General features: G+C 46.4%; 2 protein-coding genes across 2 annotated transcripts in view; one reads left to right on the top strand and one right to left on the bottom strand.

Moving 5' to 3' along the window:
* The window catches only part of LOC136358251 (runt-related transcription factor 1), a 101,246-nt gene extending 92,324 nt beyond the window's left edge, over positions 1-8,922 (top strand). Inside the window, exon 6 of the mRNA XM_066314227.1 lies at positions 2,919-8,922. Coding sequence (XP_066170324.1) covers positions 2,919-3,412 — 494 coding nt within the window. The 3' untranslated portion in view covers positions 3,413-8,922. The remainder of the gene's footprint in view (positions 1-2,918) is intronic.
* RRM1 (ribonucleotide reductase catalytic subunit M1) overlaps positions 1-13,763 on the bottom strand; it is a 516,096-nt gene that overhangs the window by 66,610 nt on the left and 435,723 nt on the right. The window lies entirely within an intron of this gene.

Consider the following 13,763-nt stretch of genomic DNA (forward strand, 5'->3'; position numbering starts at 1 on the left):
CGCTGAGGAATTATCAGATTGCCAAGAAATGGATGGCACAAATATTCCAGCTCTGTTTCCTTCCCTGCCTCTCAACCCAGAGCAGGTTTGGGGCGGACATCGGCTGCAGCATGGTGAGGTTGGACGTTTCAAATGCTGCACTGGATTTTCTTGTTTTCCACATCCATCAAATCGCCCTGCAGAGCTTTAGAAGCCACCAGAAAAATGCAAGTGAAAGCCACCCTGATTCCACCAAGTTTAACTGTCCCTGAGCTGCACATCTGGAACCAATCTGTGTGTGCAGCAGCAGGAATTTTCTATAAATGAGTGAGGGCCATATCATTCTAATTTGCATACAGCTTTTGCAAAAGTCCCTCCTTTAACTCCACATCTTGCTCTCATTTGAAGGCTCAGGGTTTCTTCTGAGATCAGAGGGAACCTCTTGAACGTGCTCCAGCCTGTTCTGTTGTTGTCATGTAGAGCTTGCTTTGAAAGCCTCACACCAAATCTAAATTATTTGTTAGGTCTGGGTGATAATTGCATTGTGGAGAGGGCTGAAAACACAGGGAACTTTCCAGAGAGGGGGAAAAAAAAAAAAAAAAAGCCATTTCTTCTTTTTAAGAAAAGTCTGTAAAAAAATCTCATTCTTTATTTACACCGAATTAGAAATCGAAAATTAAAAAAAAAAAAATTAGAATGGCCCTTCGTTTTCCACCAGGACCTCCAGGTCCTTCTCCACAGAGCTGCCCTTGGGCACAGGGATTTTCCTTGGAGCTGGCAGAGTTTCTCCACGCCTTGTGACGGAACCTAGAAAGGTTTTGTTCCCACATCACCATCCTTCTTTTCCTGTTCAAATTCCTTACATTAAATGGCATTCAGAATTCCTGGGAAAATCTGTCGCAACCTTTTCTGTCACCCACACCCGGTGCCTCTAAAAATTTCCTCTTTGGCACAACAAAGAACAAATTTGAGGAGGATTTTAGGCCCTCCCAACTAAAGACCTGGAGCCTCCAAGAGAAAAACAACAATACGGAATATATTTGAACCACCTTGACATTAAATGTCATTACTCTGCTTTTTGCCAGGGCAGAACGAGCCCTCCTCTGATTAACGATGCACCCAGGCAGTTTTAAGAAGTTTCTCAGGAATGAGGTGTGGAAGCAACATTAAAAATCTGGCAGATGCCATCTTAAATTTGTCTCCTCCCAAGCTCCTGCTGCTCCATTCCATCCCGTGTTTTCACATGTTAAACCTAAAGTTGACGGGGTTTCGGGGAATGAAATGTGTTCCCATTAATTTTCCAAAAAAAAATAAAAGGATGGCAAATCTTAAAGGAAGCAAAGAGCAAGTTCAGAGCTCCTCTAAGAAATTAAGAGCAGCTCATCAAGGTGGGCTGATGTGTCCTGATGAGATTTCAGAGCTTGGCTCTGGAGTGTGTCTGCTCCAAGAATCCCAGACTCAGTCAGCTCCAGCCTGGAATCTGGGGAGAGACAAGGGCTTTGTTTTCCCTCTGCTCCTCCTCAGGAGTATTTCCTTCAGCACACGGCTCCTCTGCTGCAGACTCCCCGCCTTGGCTGCCAGGAGAAGTTGTCTTTCTTCTGGAAAGACTTTTTTTTTTTTTTTTTTTCCCGTAATTATTATTGTTGTTATCTTAACCAGGCAGAGCTGCCAGCTTTGGGGATGAGACCTTCCATTAACCTGAGTCACGATGAGGATCTTTTCTAAAGAGGATCTGCTCCACTTGTTTAATCGGGGCAGGGAAAGAGAGGATGGGGCCAGACATAATTCCATGGATGTCAGACAGAGCAGAGCAGGATTTGACTCTCCTGTGGAACATTTCACAGTGAGAGGCTGGGCCAGGAGAGGCTCAGCTCGGCCAGCAGCAGGAATTTCCCCATGGAAAGGGTGCTCAGGCCTTGGCACAGCCCAGGGAGCTTTGGAGTGCCCATCCCTGCAGGTGTCCCCTGGAGGTGGCACTCAGAGCTCTGCGCTGGGGACAAGGTGGGCACAGGGGGGACTGCCTGGGCTGGGAGGGCTTTTCCAGCCTCAGGGATTCTGTAATGAGCTGGGGAAGGGGCTGGAGCCCCAGGAGGGGCTGAGGGAGCTGGGAAGGGGCTGAGCCTGGAGAAAAGGAGGCTCAGGGGGGACCTGGTGGCTCTGCACAAGTCCCTGCCAGGAGGGGACAGCCGGGAGGGTCGGGCTCTGCTCCCAGGGCACAGGGACAGGAGCAGAGGGAACGGCCTCAGGCTGGCCCAGGGGAGGCTCAGCTCGGCCAGCAGCAGGAATTTCCCCATGGAAAGGGTGCTCAGGCCTTGGCACTGCCCAGGGAGCTTTGGAGTGCCCATCCCTGCAGGTGTCCCCTGGAGGTGGCACTCAGGGTTCCAAGGTGGGGATGGGTCACAGCTTGGAATCAATGACCTTTTGGACCTAATCAACCCTGTGAGTGGTTAATCAAAACACAGCTCATTTATTAAAATTCCCTGGAGGTGTCCAAGGAAGGCCTGGATGAGGCACTGGTGGGGATGGGTCGCAGCTTGGCCTCGATGCTCTCAGAGCTCCTTCCCCACCTCATTAACTCCAAGCTCCTGTAACATTTTTCCTCCTCCCTTCCTGAAATAAACCCCCGCAGCTCCCCGGGGTTCCTTGGCTAGCTCAGTTCCTTGGGAAGCTTTGGGGGAATATCTCAGGGACAAGACAAAAGATCCAAAAGAGGCTCTTACCCTCGAGGTTGGTCCAAGATGTTTTATTCTTGAGGTGTCCAGGATGGGAAGAAGGGGAAAGAAGGAAGAACAGGGGATTATCTGGCCTACTCAGGGAAAGATAGCTGGGTCAGCCCTTTGGGTCAAGAAAGAAAGGAAGGGTCAAACCACACGGTTACAGGCTTCAGGGAAAAACCATTCCCCAGAGAAATACACCACCTTCCCTTCCCCACCACGCAGGAGCGTCGGACCTGACGGCGTTCAGCGACCCGCGGGTGGGAATCGACCGCTCCTTCCCGGCGCTGCCATCCATCTCCGACCCCCGCATGCACTATCCGGGAGCCTTCACCTACACCCCGACTCCCGTCAGCTCCGCCATCGGCATCGGCATGTCGGCCATGTCCACGGCCACCCGCTACCACACCTACCTCCCTCCGCCCTACCCCGGCTCTTCCCAGGCTCAGGGCGGCCCTTTCCAGACCGGCTCTCCTTCTTACCACCTCTACTACGGCACTTCAGCCGGCTCCTATCAGTTCTCCATGATCTCCGGCGGGGATCGCTCTCCGCCTCGCATCCACCCGCCCTGCACCAACGCCTCCACGGGCTCGGCGCTGCTCAACCCCAACCTGCCCGGCCAGAGCGACGTGGTGGAGGCCGAAGGCAGCCACAGCAACTCGCCCACCAACATGGCCAGCACGGCCAGGCTGGAGGAAGCCGTGTGGAGACCTTACTGAGGAGTTGGATGGGGGAGCAGCTCAAAAAGGGTCAAGGACTAACGAGATTTCTCCATCTCCCGGCGCGATTCCGGAGGATTCCCAGAAAACTTCCTTCTTGTGGGGCCCCTGCCGCGTTTCATCCACGAGTTTCAGGAGCAAACCTTTCCGAAAGTTGGTGCTCCCAGGAGTGTTGGCTTTGCCAAGTGGTTTTGGCAAAGAATTCCCGGCAGGAGAAGGAGCTTCTGGAAAGGAGGACGGCCCAGCTGGTGGTGCAGAGGTAGCGAGGGTGGGTAGAAGGGTTTCCATTATCCAGCCTGATTCCAGGCCTGTGGCTTCCCAATGTGCCCAGCCTTGAAGGTCTCCATGAGCCCTAAAAGAGAGTTTCGGTTCACTTCTATTTTTAAGAGTTTAAAACCTTAAAAAAAAAAAAAAAAAAAAAAAGGTAATTCCCCCTCAAAAAAACCAAAAATAAAACTTAGCGAGTTTACTGCATCTTATGGACGTCTTAAGTGTAAGGAAGTATAGGAAGATTCCCAGAGGGAAACTGTGAACGCTTCTGTTTTAGCAATGCTGTGAATGAGAGGTTTTATATGTTGGACTTCACTCTTTCTTTTCCTCGTTTTGTTCATATGTTCCAAAGAATATGGAATTTTTTATTACTGGGGAGTTCTTTTTGTTTTGTTTTGGGTTTTGTTTTTTTTGGTGTTTTTCGGTTTGTTTTTGGGTTTTTTTTTTTTTTTTAGGATGCAGCTCATCCTGCTTTGCATCTAATTTGTTTTATTTCTCTTGGCACCTTATAAATTGCAAAAAAAAAAAAAAAAAAAAAAAAGATTTTGCTTTTTTTTTTGTTTAAATCGTGCTTGCTTCTTTCTTGCTTTGTCAACTGAAAGAATCAGCCCCTTTTTCAAAGAGTTAATTTAACTTTTTATCTCTTGGATTTTTTTTTTTTAACACAACGGCTACAGCCTTGGGTCATTTTCAACTACTGTATTTCTTTGATGAGTTCATTGATATTTATGCTTGATATTTAGACTTTTCTTATTTGTTGATACTATTATTATTTAAATATGCCTACATTAAAAAAAAAAAAAAATCAGCAATTGCCTTTTTTTGGTAGCAGCCAAAGTCAAATTTCTCACATTGAAAAAGGCTGGAGTAACGATGGGCAAAAGTGATCTCCTAATTCCCTAAAAATATTGTTTACAATGATCTCACTCTCATTTTACTCAGCTCAGATCCTCTGAGGCATTGAGGTGCCCAATTCCTGCCGGAAGGCACCAAAATCCCTGGGAATTTCTGTGCTTTTCCAAGTGGTGGAGTTATCTCTCCCTCCTCCTACTTTGTCACCAATGGTGACCCTCAGGATCAGGAATCAGGATGTAGATACTTCCTAAGGCAAATTCAATATTCCCTAATTAAATACCTGCCTGCTAGAGGGACAGGACAAAGGGATTGGCTTCCCAGTGCCAGAGGGCAGGGCTGGATGGGATCTTGGGAATTAGGAATTATTCCCTGGGAGGGTGGGGAAGCCCTGGAATAGAATTCCCAGAGAAGCCGTGGCTACCCCTGGATTTCTGGAACTGTCCAATCCAGATTGGACCACCCTGGGATAGTGGAAGGCATCCCTGCCCGTGGCAATTTTGGTGGATGAGCTTTAAGAACCCTTCCAACCCAAACCATTCCCTGGTTCTGTGATTGCCATGGCAAGGGGGAAGTCCTGGCTCTGAAGGGGTCTGGGGGAGATTTGCTCCCAGGATTTCTGTGCAGCACCAAAGCCACGTCCCATCCCTCTGGCAAACAGATCCCTTCCTGCACGGGGCTCTCGAGCTCACCTGGAAAGCTCCAGAAACGCCAGGGCCTGGAGGATCCTTCCATTTCCATCTCCTGGGAGATGAGGAGAGTTGTTTAAAGTTGGTGTTGTGCCCTGTAGTAAATCTACAAGGCTTTTACTAGGAGCAGGCTCGGCACGGAGCCGTCACCGCCGCCCGTCTGTTGTCCCAGCACAAACATATCAGATGTCACTGTAAACGTTTTTGGCACTATTTTATCGAGGGTTTGCTCTGAACGCAGCTCTTGTACTACTCCTTAAGTTCCAAACTGCTGATGTTGACACGTTGTGTGCGTCCCAAACGAGCTGATTGTTATTTAATGAACCTCTCAGAGCAGAGAAACAATTGCAGGTCAACTCAGAGAGTATTTGAAAGCAGGGCTTCAGATCAGTGTTTGATGTTTTGAAAAAAAAAAAAAAGAAAAAAAAAAAAAAGTTAAAAGGGTTCAAAATTAAAAAGATCCTTGGCTGCAGGCAGCAAAACAGCTGGACTTATTTAAACCATTTGTTTTTCAAGTTTTCTCTTTATATACATATATATATATATATATATATATATATGATTTGCTTCTTTGTTTCATTTGGATGCAGTAGCACTTTGGTATTGAAAAGAATCGAAGAATTTCCATTGTCAATAAGGTTGTTTTTTGTGCAGAAAATAGGGAGTGTTTCAAGAGATCTCAGCAAAAGCCCAGAATGCTTCTGTTAAAACACATGGCCCTGTGCTTTTCATTTAATGGAATAGCCTTTATCATTTTCCAGAGTTTGCTCGGAAAAAGGACAGAAAACATCCAAATCCTACCAGAAATATATTTTGAAGGTCTGGAGACCCTGCTGAATACAGAAATCCCTCCTGGTTGTAGCATTTCCACAATTGGACTTTCACCTCTTTAGTACCCTAAAATAAAATTCTCTCATTACTGAGCAGTAGCTCTGTTGCAGAACCCACTCGGCACATTCTGTGCAATTCAAACCCTAATTTATTACAGCTCTCAATTAAAACCATAATTGATTGCAGCTCTCACATCTGCCTCGTGACTGGACCACCAACGTGCACAGAGCTGGGAGTGGAAACACAGCAGGGAGAGGAGCTTGGAGGAGCCAGGAAGGGCCAGGTGACCCAGAGAGGGAATTTTAACAAAAGCATGGAGTGATAGGACAAGAGGGATGGTATTAAGATGAAGGAGGGCAGGGTTAGATGGGATATTTGGAATAAATTCATCCCTGTGAAATTTGTGAAGCCCTGGCATGGGGTGCCCAGAGAAGTTGTGGATTCCCCATCCCTGAAGGTGTCCCAGGTTGGACAGAACTTGGAGCAGCCTGGGACAGTGGAAGGTGTCCCTGCCATGGCAGGGGTGGCACTGGGTGGGATTTAATGTTCCTTCCAGCCCAAACCATTCCATGATTTGATGATTCCATGAGTTCAGCCCGGTGGCAGAGGGGAGGTTGGCGCGGTCACCAAGGTGAGGTCAGTGTGGTCACCACATTCCCAGGCCTGTGGGACTCCACAACCTTTCTGTTCAGCCCTTTTATTTTCCAATTTCCCAGAATTGAAGCCCACCCACCCACCCTGGAAGCTAAAAAATCTGGAATTCACAGGAACAGGGAGTTGGTGACTCTCAGACCCTAAATCAAGCATTTCTTATGTCCGTGCCTCTCCTCTGTCTCCACTCATCCCAAAGTTGAGGTTTAATTTGGCTCTTCCCGGTGTGGACGAGATGAGGAAATACAGAACTGGTCACCACCACATTCCTCTGTGTCCTTAATGACACTTTTCTGGAATTTCCCAGTGTTTTCCGTGTTTTTATTGCCAGCAACCAAATTTTGGAGCCCAGCCTCTCTGGGTACATCCAGCACTGCAAAGGAAAGGGAAAGCCAAGCTCATTATCCCTGGCAATTAATCTGTTTAATCACTGTGGCTTTCAGCGTATTCACTCATCAGAAACCACAGTTTCCTCAAATATTTGGTTTTGTAGCCATCACTAAGGCTGTGAAAATGCTCTCACATCTTTCCTCTTCTATTTTAAGAGCACTTAAACTGGCAGAAAAAGAAGACACTTGTATAAAATATTTCCCCCATCTCCAAATTAGAGCGTATAAGTATCTATTTTTATATGGATATAATATGTATATATTTATGTTGTTTTATCATCCTGGGAGCTGAATGGAGTCAGAAAAAGAGAATTCTTGTGCTTCTGCTCTGGAGCTGCAGTCAGCAGAGTGCTTTAGGAACCTCACCCTCCCAAAATTCAGCTCCTGGCTGTCCTTATTCTCAACTTGGGTGCTCCTTTCACAACTCCTTGTCCACGTCAAACATCTCCAAAGTAATTTTTTTCTGGCTCTGAAGATAAATATTTCCCTCTCCGAGAACATTTAAACTCATTTCAGAGTTTAAATGCAGGGAGAAGAGGATGCAGAGAGCATCCCTGCTGTGAAGGGTTTGATTTGTACAACGCTGCCAAATTCTCCACTGGGAAGGAGAGAAACCCTCTCCTCCAAACAGCCTTTGCCAAAACATCCCAAATTTCACTGCTCAAACACTCATTGCTGCTTTTCCTGGGTGAACTTTTGTTTTGGAAATCCAGGGAGGAGTGGATCAGTTTTCTGTCCTCAGAGCAAAACTCTGCCTTCTTTTTCCTGCCTTGTACCATTTTCCCCTTAGATTTTTGTTCACCTGGCTGGGTCAGCCCCGACCACTCGGCGTTTTTCTCCTTGTCCCTCAAGGGTTGCATCCCCAGAGTTACTTGTATTTATGTCTGTAAATAGATTTCCAAAGCTTCCTAGCCAAAATATTTAGTGCTTGTAATTACTCTGCATTTTTCTCTTTTTTTTTTCGGTTTGTTTTTGTTTTTTTTCTCGGTGTTTTTAATGAACTTAACTTTGTGTTTGCTGAAATACTGTAGTGAGACTTATTTCTTTTCCCAATTAGTTCTTTTTTTAGGCTTCAAGAGGAACTACATTTTACTCACTTTTGTAAACAGTTACAGCATGGTCTCTATCCAACATCCTTCACTTTTTTTGTGGTAGGGGAGAAACAAACATGCAAAAAAAAAAATTAAAAAAAAAATCTGTGGGTTATTTGTGGTATTTTGGGTTGGACCATTCCAGCTCTTTTTCAAACCAAAATTTCAGTGCGAGGTGGTGAGGCTGAGGAGGGGACACAGCCCCATCAGAGTGGCACCAAAGGGAATTTGTTCAGCATTTTCTGGCTCTGTTTACAAAACATTTTCCCTTTCACGCTGAACTTTTCCTGAAGGGAAAACCATCAGGTTGGGGATTTTTTTTTTTTTTTTTTTTTTTTTGGTGGGGGGCAAAATGACGATTTTTGACAAAAGAGACTTTTCTTCCTGGGGAGAGAGGGAGGGAAGGGGGTGGCTGCTGATTTTTGGAACCAGATAGGAAAAGAGAATAGAATAGATTTTTTTTTTTTTTCCCCCCACTCCAGGAATCTGTAGATGCCACCCCAGGGTAAATCCTTGCTGTCCATAGGGATGGCTGTGTCCAGCACCACAGGAGAATTCATTACAACTACCCAGAGCAGCTGGACTGCTGCAGTAGTTCTAATGAACACTTTTCTTCCTTTTTTATTTTTTTTCTTTTCTTTCTTTCTTTTCTTTCTTTCTTTCTTTGTACCACAGTTTCCTCTGTAAATTCAATATCATAATTAGTGTGAATGACAAATAAAAATGTTTGACAAGTATGCAGGTGAGCCTGGTGCATTCTTTGAGCCGGGAGAAAAACAAAAAAAAAAAGCCTCTCAGGGAAAAAGGAGCCATCAGGAAGATTGTGTTGAGCATGTGGCACTCACAACATCAAAAATAAGTTTCCATACTTGAGTTTTTTTGGGCTTTGAGGTCCCTCCCAACCCAAACCATTCCATGATTCCATGAAATGAGATTTTGCATCTACAGAAGTCCAATAATTGCATTTTATCCCTGGCTTCTCAATTAAACGTCAGTATTTCAGGTTCACCTACAGCTCTTGTTTTTCTTCATCTTTTCCTTCTTGGGTTGGATCCTTTTTGGTCTTCATGGTTGGAACCTTCCTTGAGGAGCACCAAAACAGATTTTAAGGTCATGTTATTTAAAAGAATTTTTTTTTCTCTTTATAGAAAAAGAAGAGAGAAAATTCATCTATTTATTTATTTAAAGAGAAAAAAAGGGTGTTTTTTCCTCATTAAATAAATAATGAAACAGAAGTGTTAATGAGACATTACTATGGGTGTACCAAGCTTTCAAAATGAGAAAAATAAATTGAAAGTTCATTTTTAAAGCCTCTGTATGCAGACATCTGTAGATATAGATGAAATATTTTCTAATATTGGCCCTGCACGAGATACTGCATAATATTAAAGAAGTTTTCAGTAATATCCTTGTCCACAATAATCAAGGAATTACAGAATGGTTGGAAGGGACCTTAGTTCCCCTGCCATGGGCAGGGACACTTTCTAGACAAGTTTGTTATATATTTTATATATAAGTTTTAATATATATTTTATATATACAAGGATTGGCTTCCAGGTCCTCCTCTCAGTGAAGCGAGAAATCAGCTACAAAGCAAATATATCAAAGGTGCATTTTTTCCTCTGACAGCTCGTGGAGTAACTTTCCATCTCTCAAACCATAATCCCTGTTATCTGTTTAAAATGAAGGCCAAAGCACCAAGAGAAAACAGTGACTGAATCCCAGGTGCCTTTTTGGAGGTACAAATGTTGGCACCCCCATCTCTGATGTGGTTTTGGCTTGTCCTGCTCAGCGTGGCCCCCCTACATTTCCTTCCAGCACGACCCTAAAACGTTGTACTCGTATTTTTGAAGAGACTCTCCTGCAGATCCCTCCCCTGACCCCTGGAACCCAAGAGCTTTTCCCCTCGAGGTGGACGATGAGGCAGAGCACGGGTTTATTTTGTCTCTGGTTTTGACAGGCAGGGAAAAGAAGCCACAAATAGCGATAGTCAAAACAAACCCCAAAAATATGACACCAAGGGGAACTCAGCAGAACTATTTTGCTGCTGGGTTTTGAAGACCGGGCAGGGAACAGAGCAGGCTGCTGGATTTTGGAGATTGGGCAGAGAACAGAGCAGCAGAGCTGTGGTTTGTGGAGAGGAAGGGAAGGCAGATCCATGGATCTCACTCCGAGCAGATCCATGAATCCCACTCTGAGCAGATCCATGGATCCCACTTTGAGAAGATCCATGGATCCCACTCTGAGCAGATCCATGAATCCCACTCTGAGCAGATCCATGGATCCCACTGTGAGCAGATCCATTGATCCCATTTTGAGAAGATCCATGAATGCCACTCTGAGCAGATCCATGGATCCACCTTGGAACAGATGCACGGATTCCACTTTGAGAAGATCCATAGATCCCTCTTGGAGCAGGTCCATGGATCCCACTTGTGGGAAAGGCCATGTCCTCTTTCCTTGGCAGGCAGCTGGACTGAGGAAAATCCCTCAAATCCCCCAATTTCCAGAGTGGTTGTGCCACTCCACGGCAGTGGCACCTCCTCGATGCTGGGTGAGTTCCTCCTCCTGCCCCTCTGCCTCCCGCCCTGCCCACAGCTGGAAAAGAGGGAGCTGAGAGCCCACGGGAGCCAGGGCAGCCCCCTGGGACCCACAGGTGACCCCACCACACCAGTTTGGGCAACTGGGAACGTGCAGCTCAACCCTCCCCGTGTGGCTGCTCGAGAGGGAGCAGGAGGAGGAGGAGGAGAGGGCACAGAAGGTGATGAAGACCAAGGCTGGAGGCTGCAGGTGGTGACAGGAGGGTGAATGCAAAACGTTGTTGACTTCTTGTGGCACTTCACACCCAGCTTTTAATGAGCTCTGATTACAGAGGCCACTGTTTGAGGGCTCATTAAGCACCATCAGCCCTCAGGGCACCGTCCAGCTCCACGCAAGTGTCCTGGAAAAATACCCAGGTGTGTGTCCAAATGCACACAGGTGTCCTGGAAAAATACCCAGGTGTGTGTCCAACCCCACAGGGATGTCCTGGGAAAAAAATAAAAACCAGGTGTGTGTCCAGCTCCACACTAATCTGGAAAAATAATCCAGGTGTGTGTCCAACCCCACAGGGATTTTCTGGATAAATAACCCAGATGCATGTCTAGCTCCACACTAATCTGGAAAAATAACCCAGATGTGTGTCCAATCCCACAGGGATTTTTTTGACAAATAAGCCAGGTGTGTGTCCAACCCCGTAAGGATTTTCTGGATCAATAACCCAGGTGTGTGTCCAACCCCACAGGGATGTCCTGGATCAATAATCCAGGTTTTTGTCCAGTTCCACAGGGATTTTCTGGATCAATAACCCAGGTGTGTGTCCAACCCCACAGGGATTTTCTGGATCAATAACCCAGGTCTGTGTCCAACCCCACAGGGATGTCCTGGATCAATAATCCAGGTTTTTGTCCAGTTCCACAGGGATTTTCTGGAAAAATAACCCAGGTGTGTGTCCAACCCCACAGGGATGTCCTGGATCAAAAACCCAGGTTTTTGTCCAGTTCCACAAGGATTTTCTGGATCAATAACCCAGGTTTGTTCCCCTGGGTGCTCACAGCTTCTCCCCTTCCCAGCAGCCACACAGCTCCCTCGGATCCGTGGGGAAGGAGCGAGATCCCTTTCCCTGGAGTGCTGGCTCCTGCCGCAGCGTGTGTGGTCACGGAGCAGACAATAAACTGCATTATCTGCTCCCAGACAGGGCTCGTTCACAACCTCCAGAGCTCGGAAATCTGTCACTGCCGGACTGCAAGCCTCCCGTGCTCTCCAGACATGACTAAAATCTGACTCAGCCCTTGCAGGGTAAAAGAGCCAAAAATATGAATTTTTTTATTATTTTTTTTTCCCTTGTCTCCGCATCTTTTTTGCTGTGAGATGAACTGGGACTATCTCAATTACTACTCCAGGCACCCCTCATCTCCTTTTGCTCCCTGTTTTTTTTTTTTTTTTTCCCTTCCCAATAACTTTGCCATTGGGATGCCCTGTGGAGCTGGACTTTTTAAAGTGTAGGCAGGAAAGGAATGTCCGAATTCCAGCTCATCCCAGCTCCTGCCCGCTGGGGGAGGGAGGCACAGCGCAGATAAAAAGCATGTTTAACCCTGAGGAGAAGGAAAAATAAAAGCCCAGAACCTCCAGGTCCCCCAGTGGAATGTCTAGCTACTGAATTAGGAAGCTTGTTTGGTGGTTTTAAGTTTCAGGGACACCTCGAAGTCTCCCAGACTGGATTAGTCAGCACGAGTCACTGTCTGGGAATTGTTTGGGTTGGTTTTTTTTTTTTTTTTTTTCCGAGGGGAGGATAAAACAATTTATGGAGCAAATCGAATGCACTGATTTCAAAGGCAGGGCTGCTCGCAGCGCGGGGAGAGGGCAGCGCTGCGCTGAAGGCTTCGGAAAAACCTTCCTAAGGGAAGGGAGGCTGGGGAAAGAGAGAAAACCTGATCCCTGCTGATCCACCATTGTTTCCTGGAGCACGAGAAAAGTGCCTCAGGCTGGTTCAAACTTTCAAACGCCCCCGACACGGGAAGAGCCGGAGCTTTTCTGGGGATGCTCAAGTGACAAATTGACGCTCACACATCCCTCGAGCAGAGGAGAGGCAGGAGAAGCTCTCTGACACCACCGGCTTTGTTCCTGCTGGGATTTCTTTCCTGGTTTTCTCACAGCAGAACCCCTCAGGACTGAGAGCTCTCAGTTCACAGAATCGCAGAACGGTTTGGGTTGGAAGGGACCTGACATTTCTCGAAAATCACTGAATTTTTACTGAAACAGCAAATCCCTAATTGGAGCCTCTGCGGCAAACTTCTCCTTTCCTCTCTGAAATTTGTTCTGAATCAAACAAAATTCTATTTTACACAGGAACGTTTCCAGTTTAATTTTTGCCCCATAAAACTGTGGCTAAATTTGTGGAGGAGGAAGGAAAAGAACACCTTGCCTTTCTTTTTGAATTCTAATCCCTCATTTCTGCTATTTCTCCAGCCTCCTGCAGACCAGGAGCACGGAGATGTCAGCCCAGCACAGGTAACTTTGAGGGATGTGTGATCCCAGCCAGTGCAATGCCAGCCTGTCCATCCCATGGCATTTATGATTTTTGGGGCTGGATGGGTGGAAGTTGTTCTATTTTAGAACTGAAAAGCAAAACTTTCTGCACGAAAAACATCAAAAATTTCTGCACATGGCAAAAAACCCTGTCAGTGCAGTCCTGGAAAATTGTTCAGTGGCATCCTTTTGGAAGTGATGAAAGCTGAAAGATCTTTGTTGCCAAAGGTTGGAGCCTGCCAACCCTGGGAATGCTCTGGCCCTTCCAGGATCGATTTGTGGGAAGCAGCATGACCAGGTTGGGGTGAGTCAGCAGGTTGCACCACAGGCCATCCCAAATATTTCCAAGCAGCTCCAGGTGAGAGAGGCCAAAATCCAGGGATTTGGGTTGGTTTTTGGTCACCTGGGTGACTTTGCAACCCGAAGGTGTTAAAGGTGCAGCTGTTTTACCTCTTAGTCCTGCCTTTCCCAGTGTGATCCCATTAATCTGAGGTGATTTTGGGGATCTCTT

Source organism: Sylvia atricapilla, chromosome 2, assembly GCF_009819655.1.
Source record: "Sylvia atricapilla isolate bSylAtr1 chromosome 2, bSylAtr1.pri, whole genome shotgun sequence".
Taxonomy (NCBI): Eukaryota; Metazoa; Chordata; class Aves; order Passeriformes; family Sylviidae; genus Sylvia; species Sylvia atricapilla.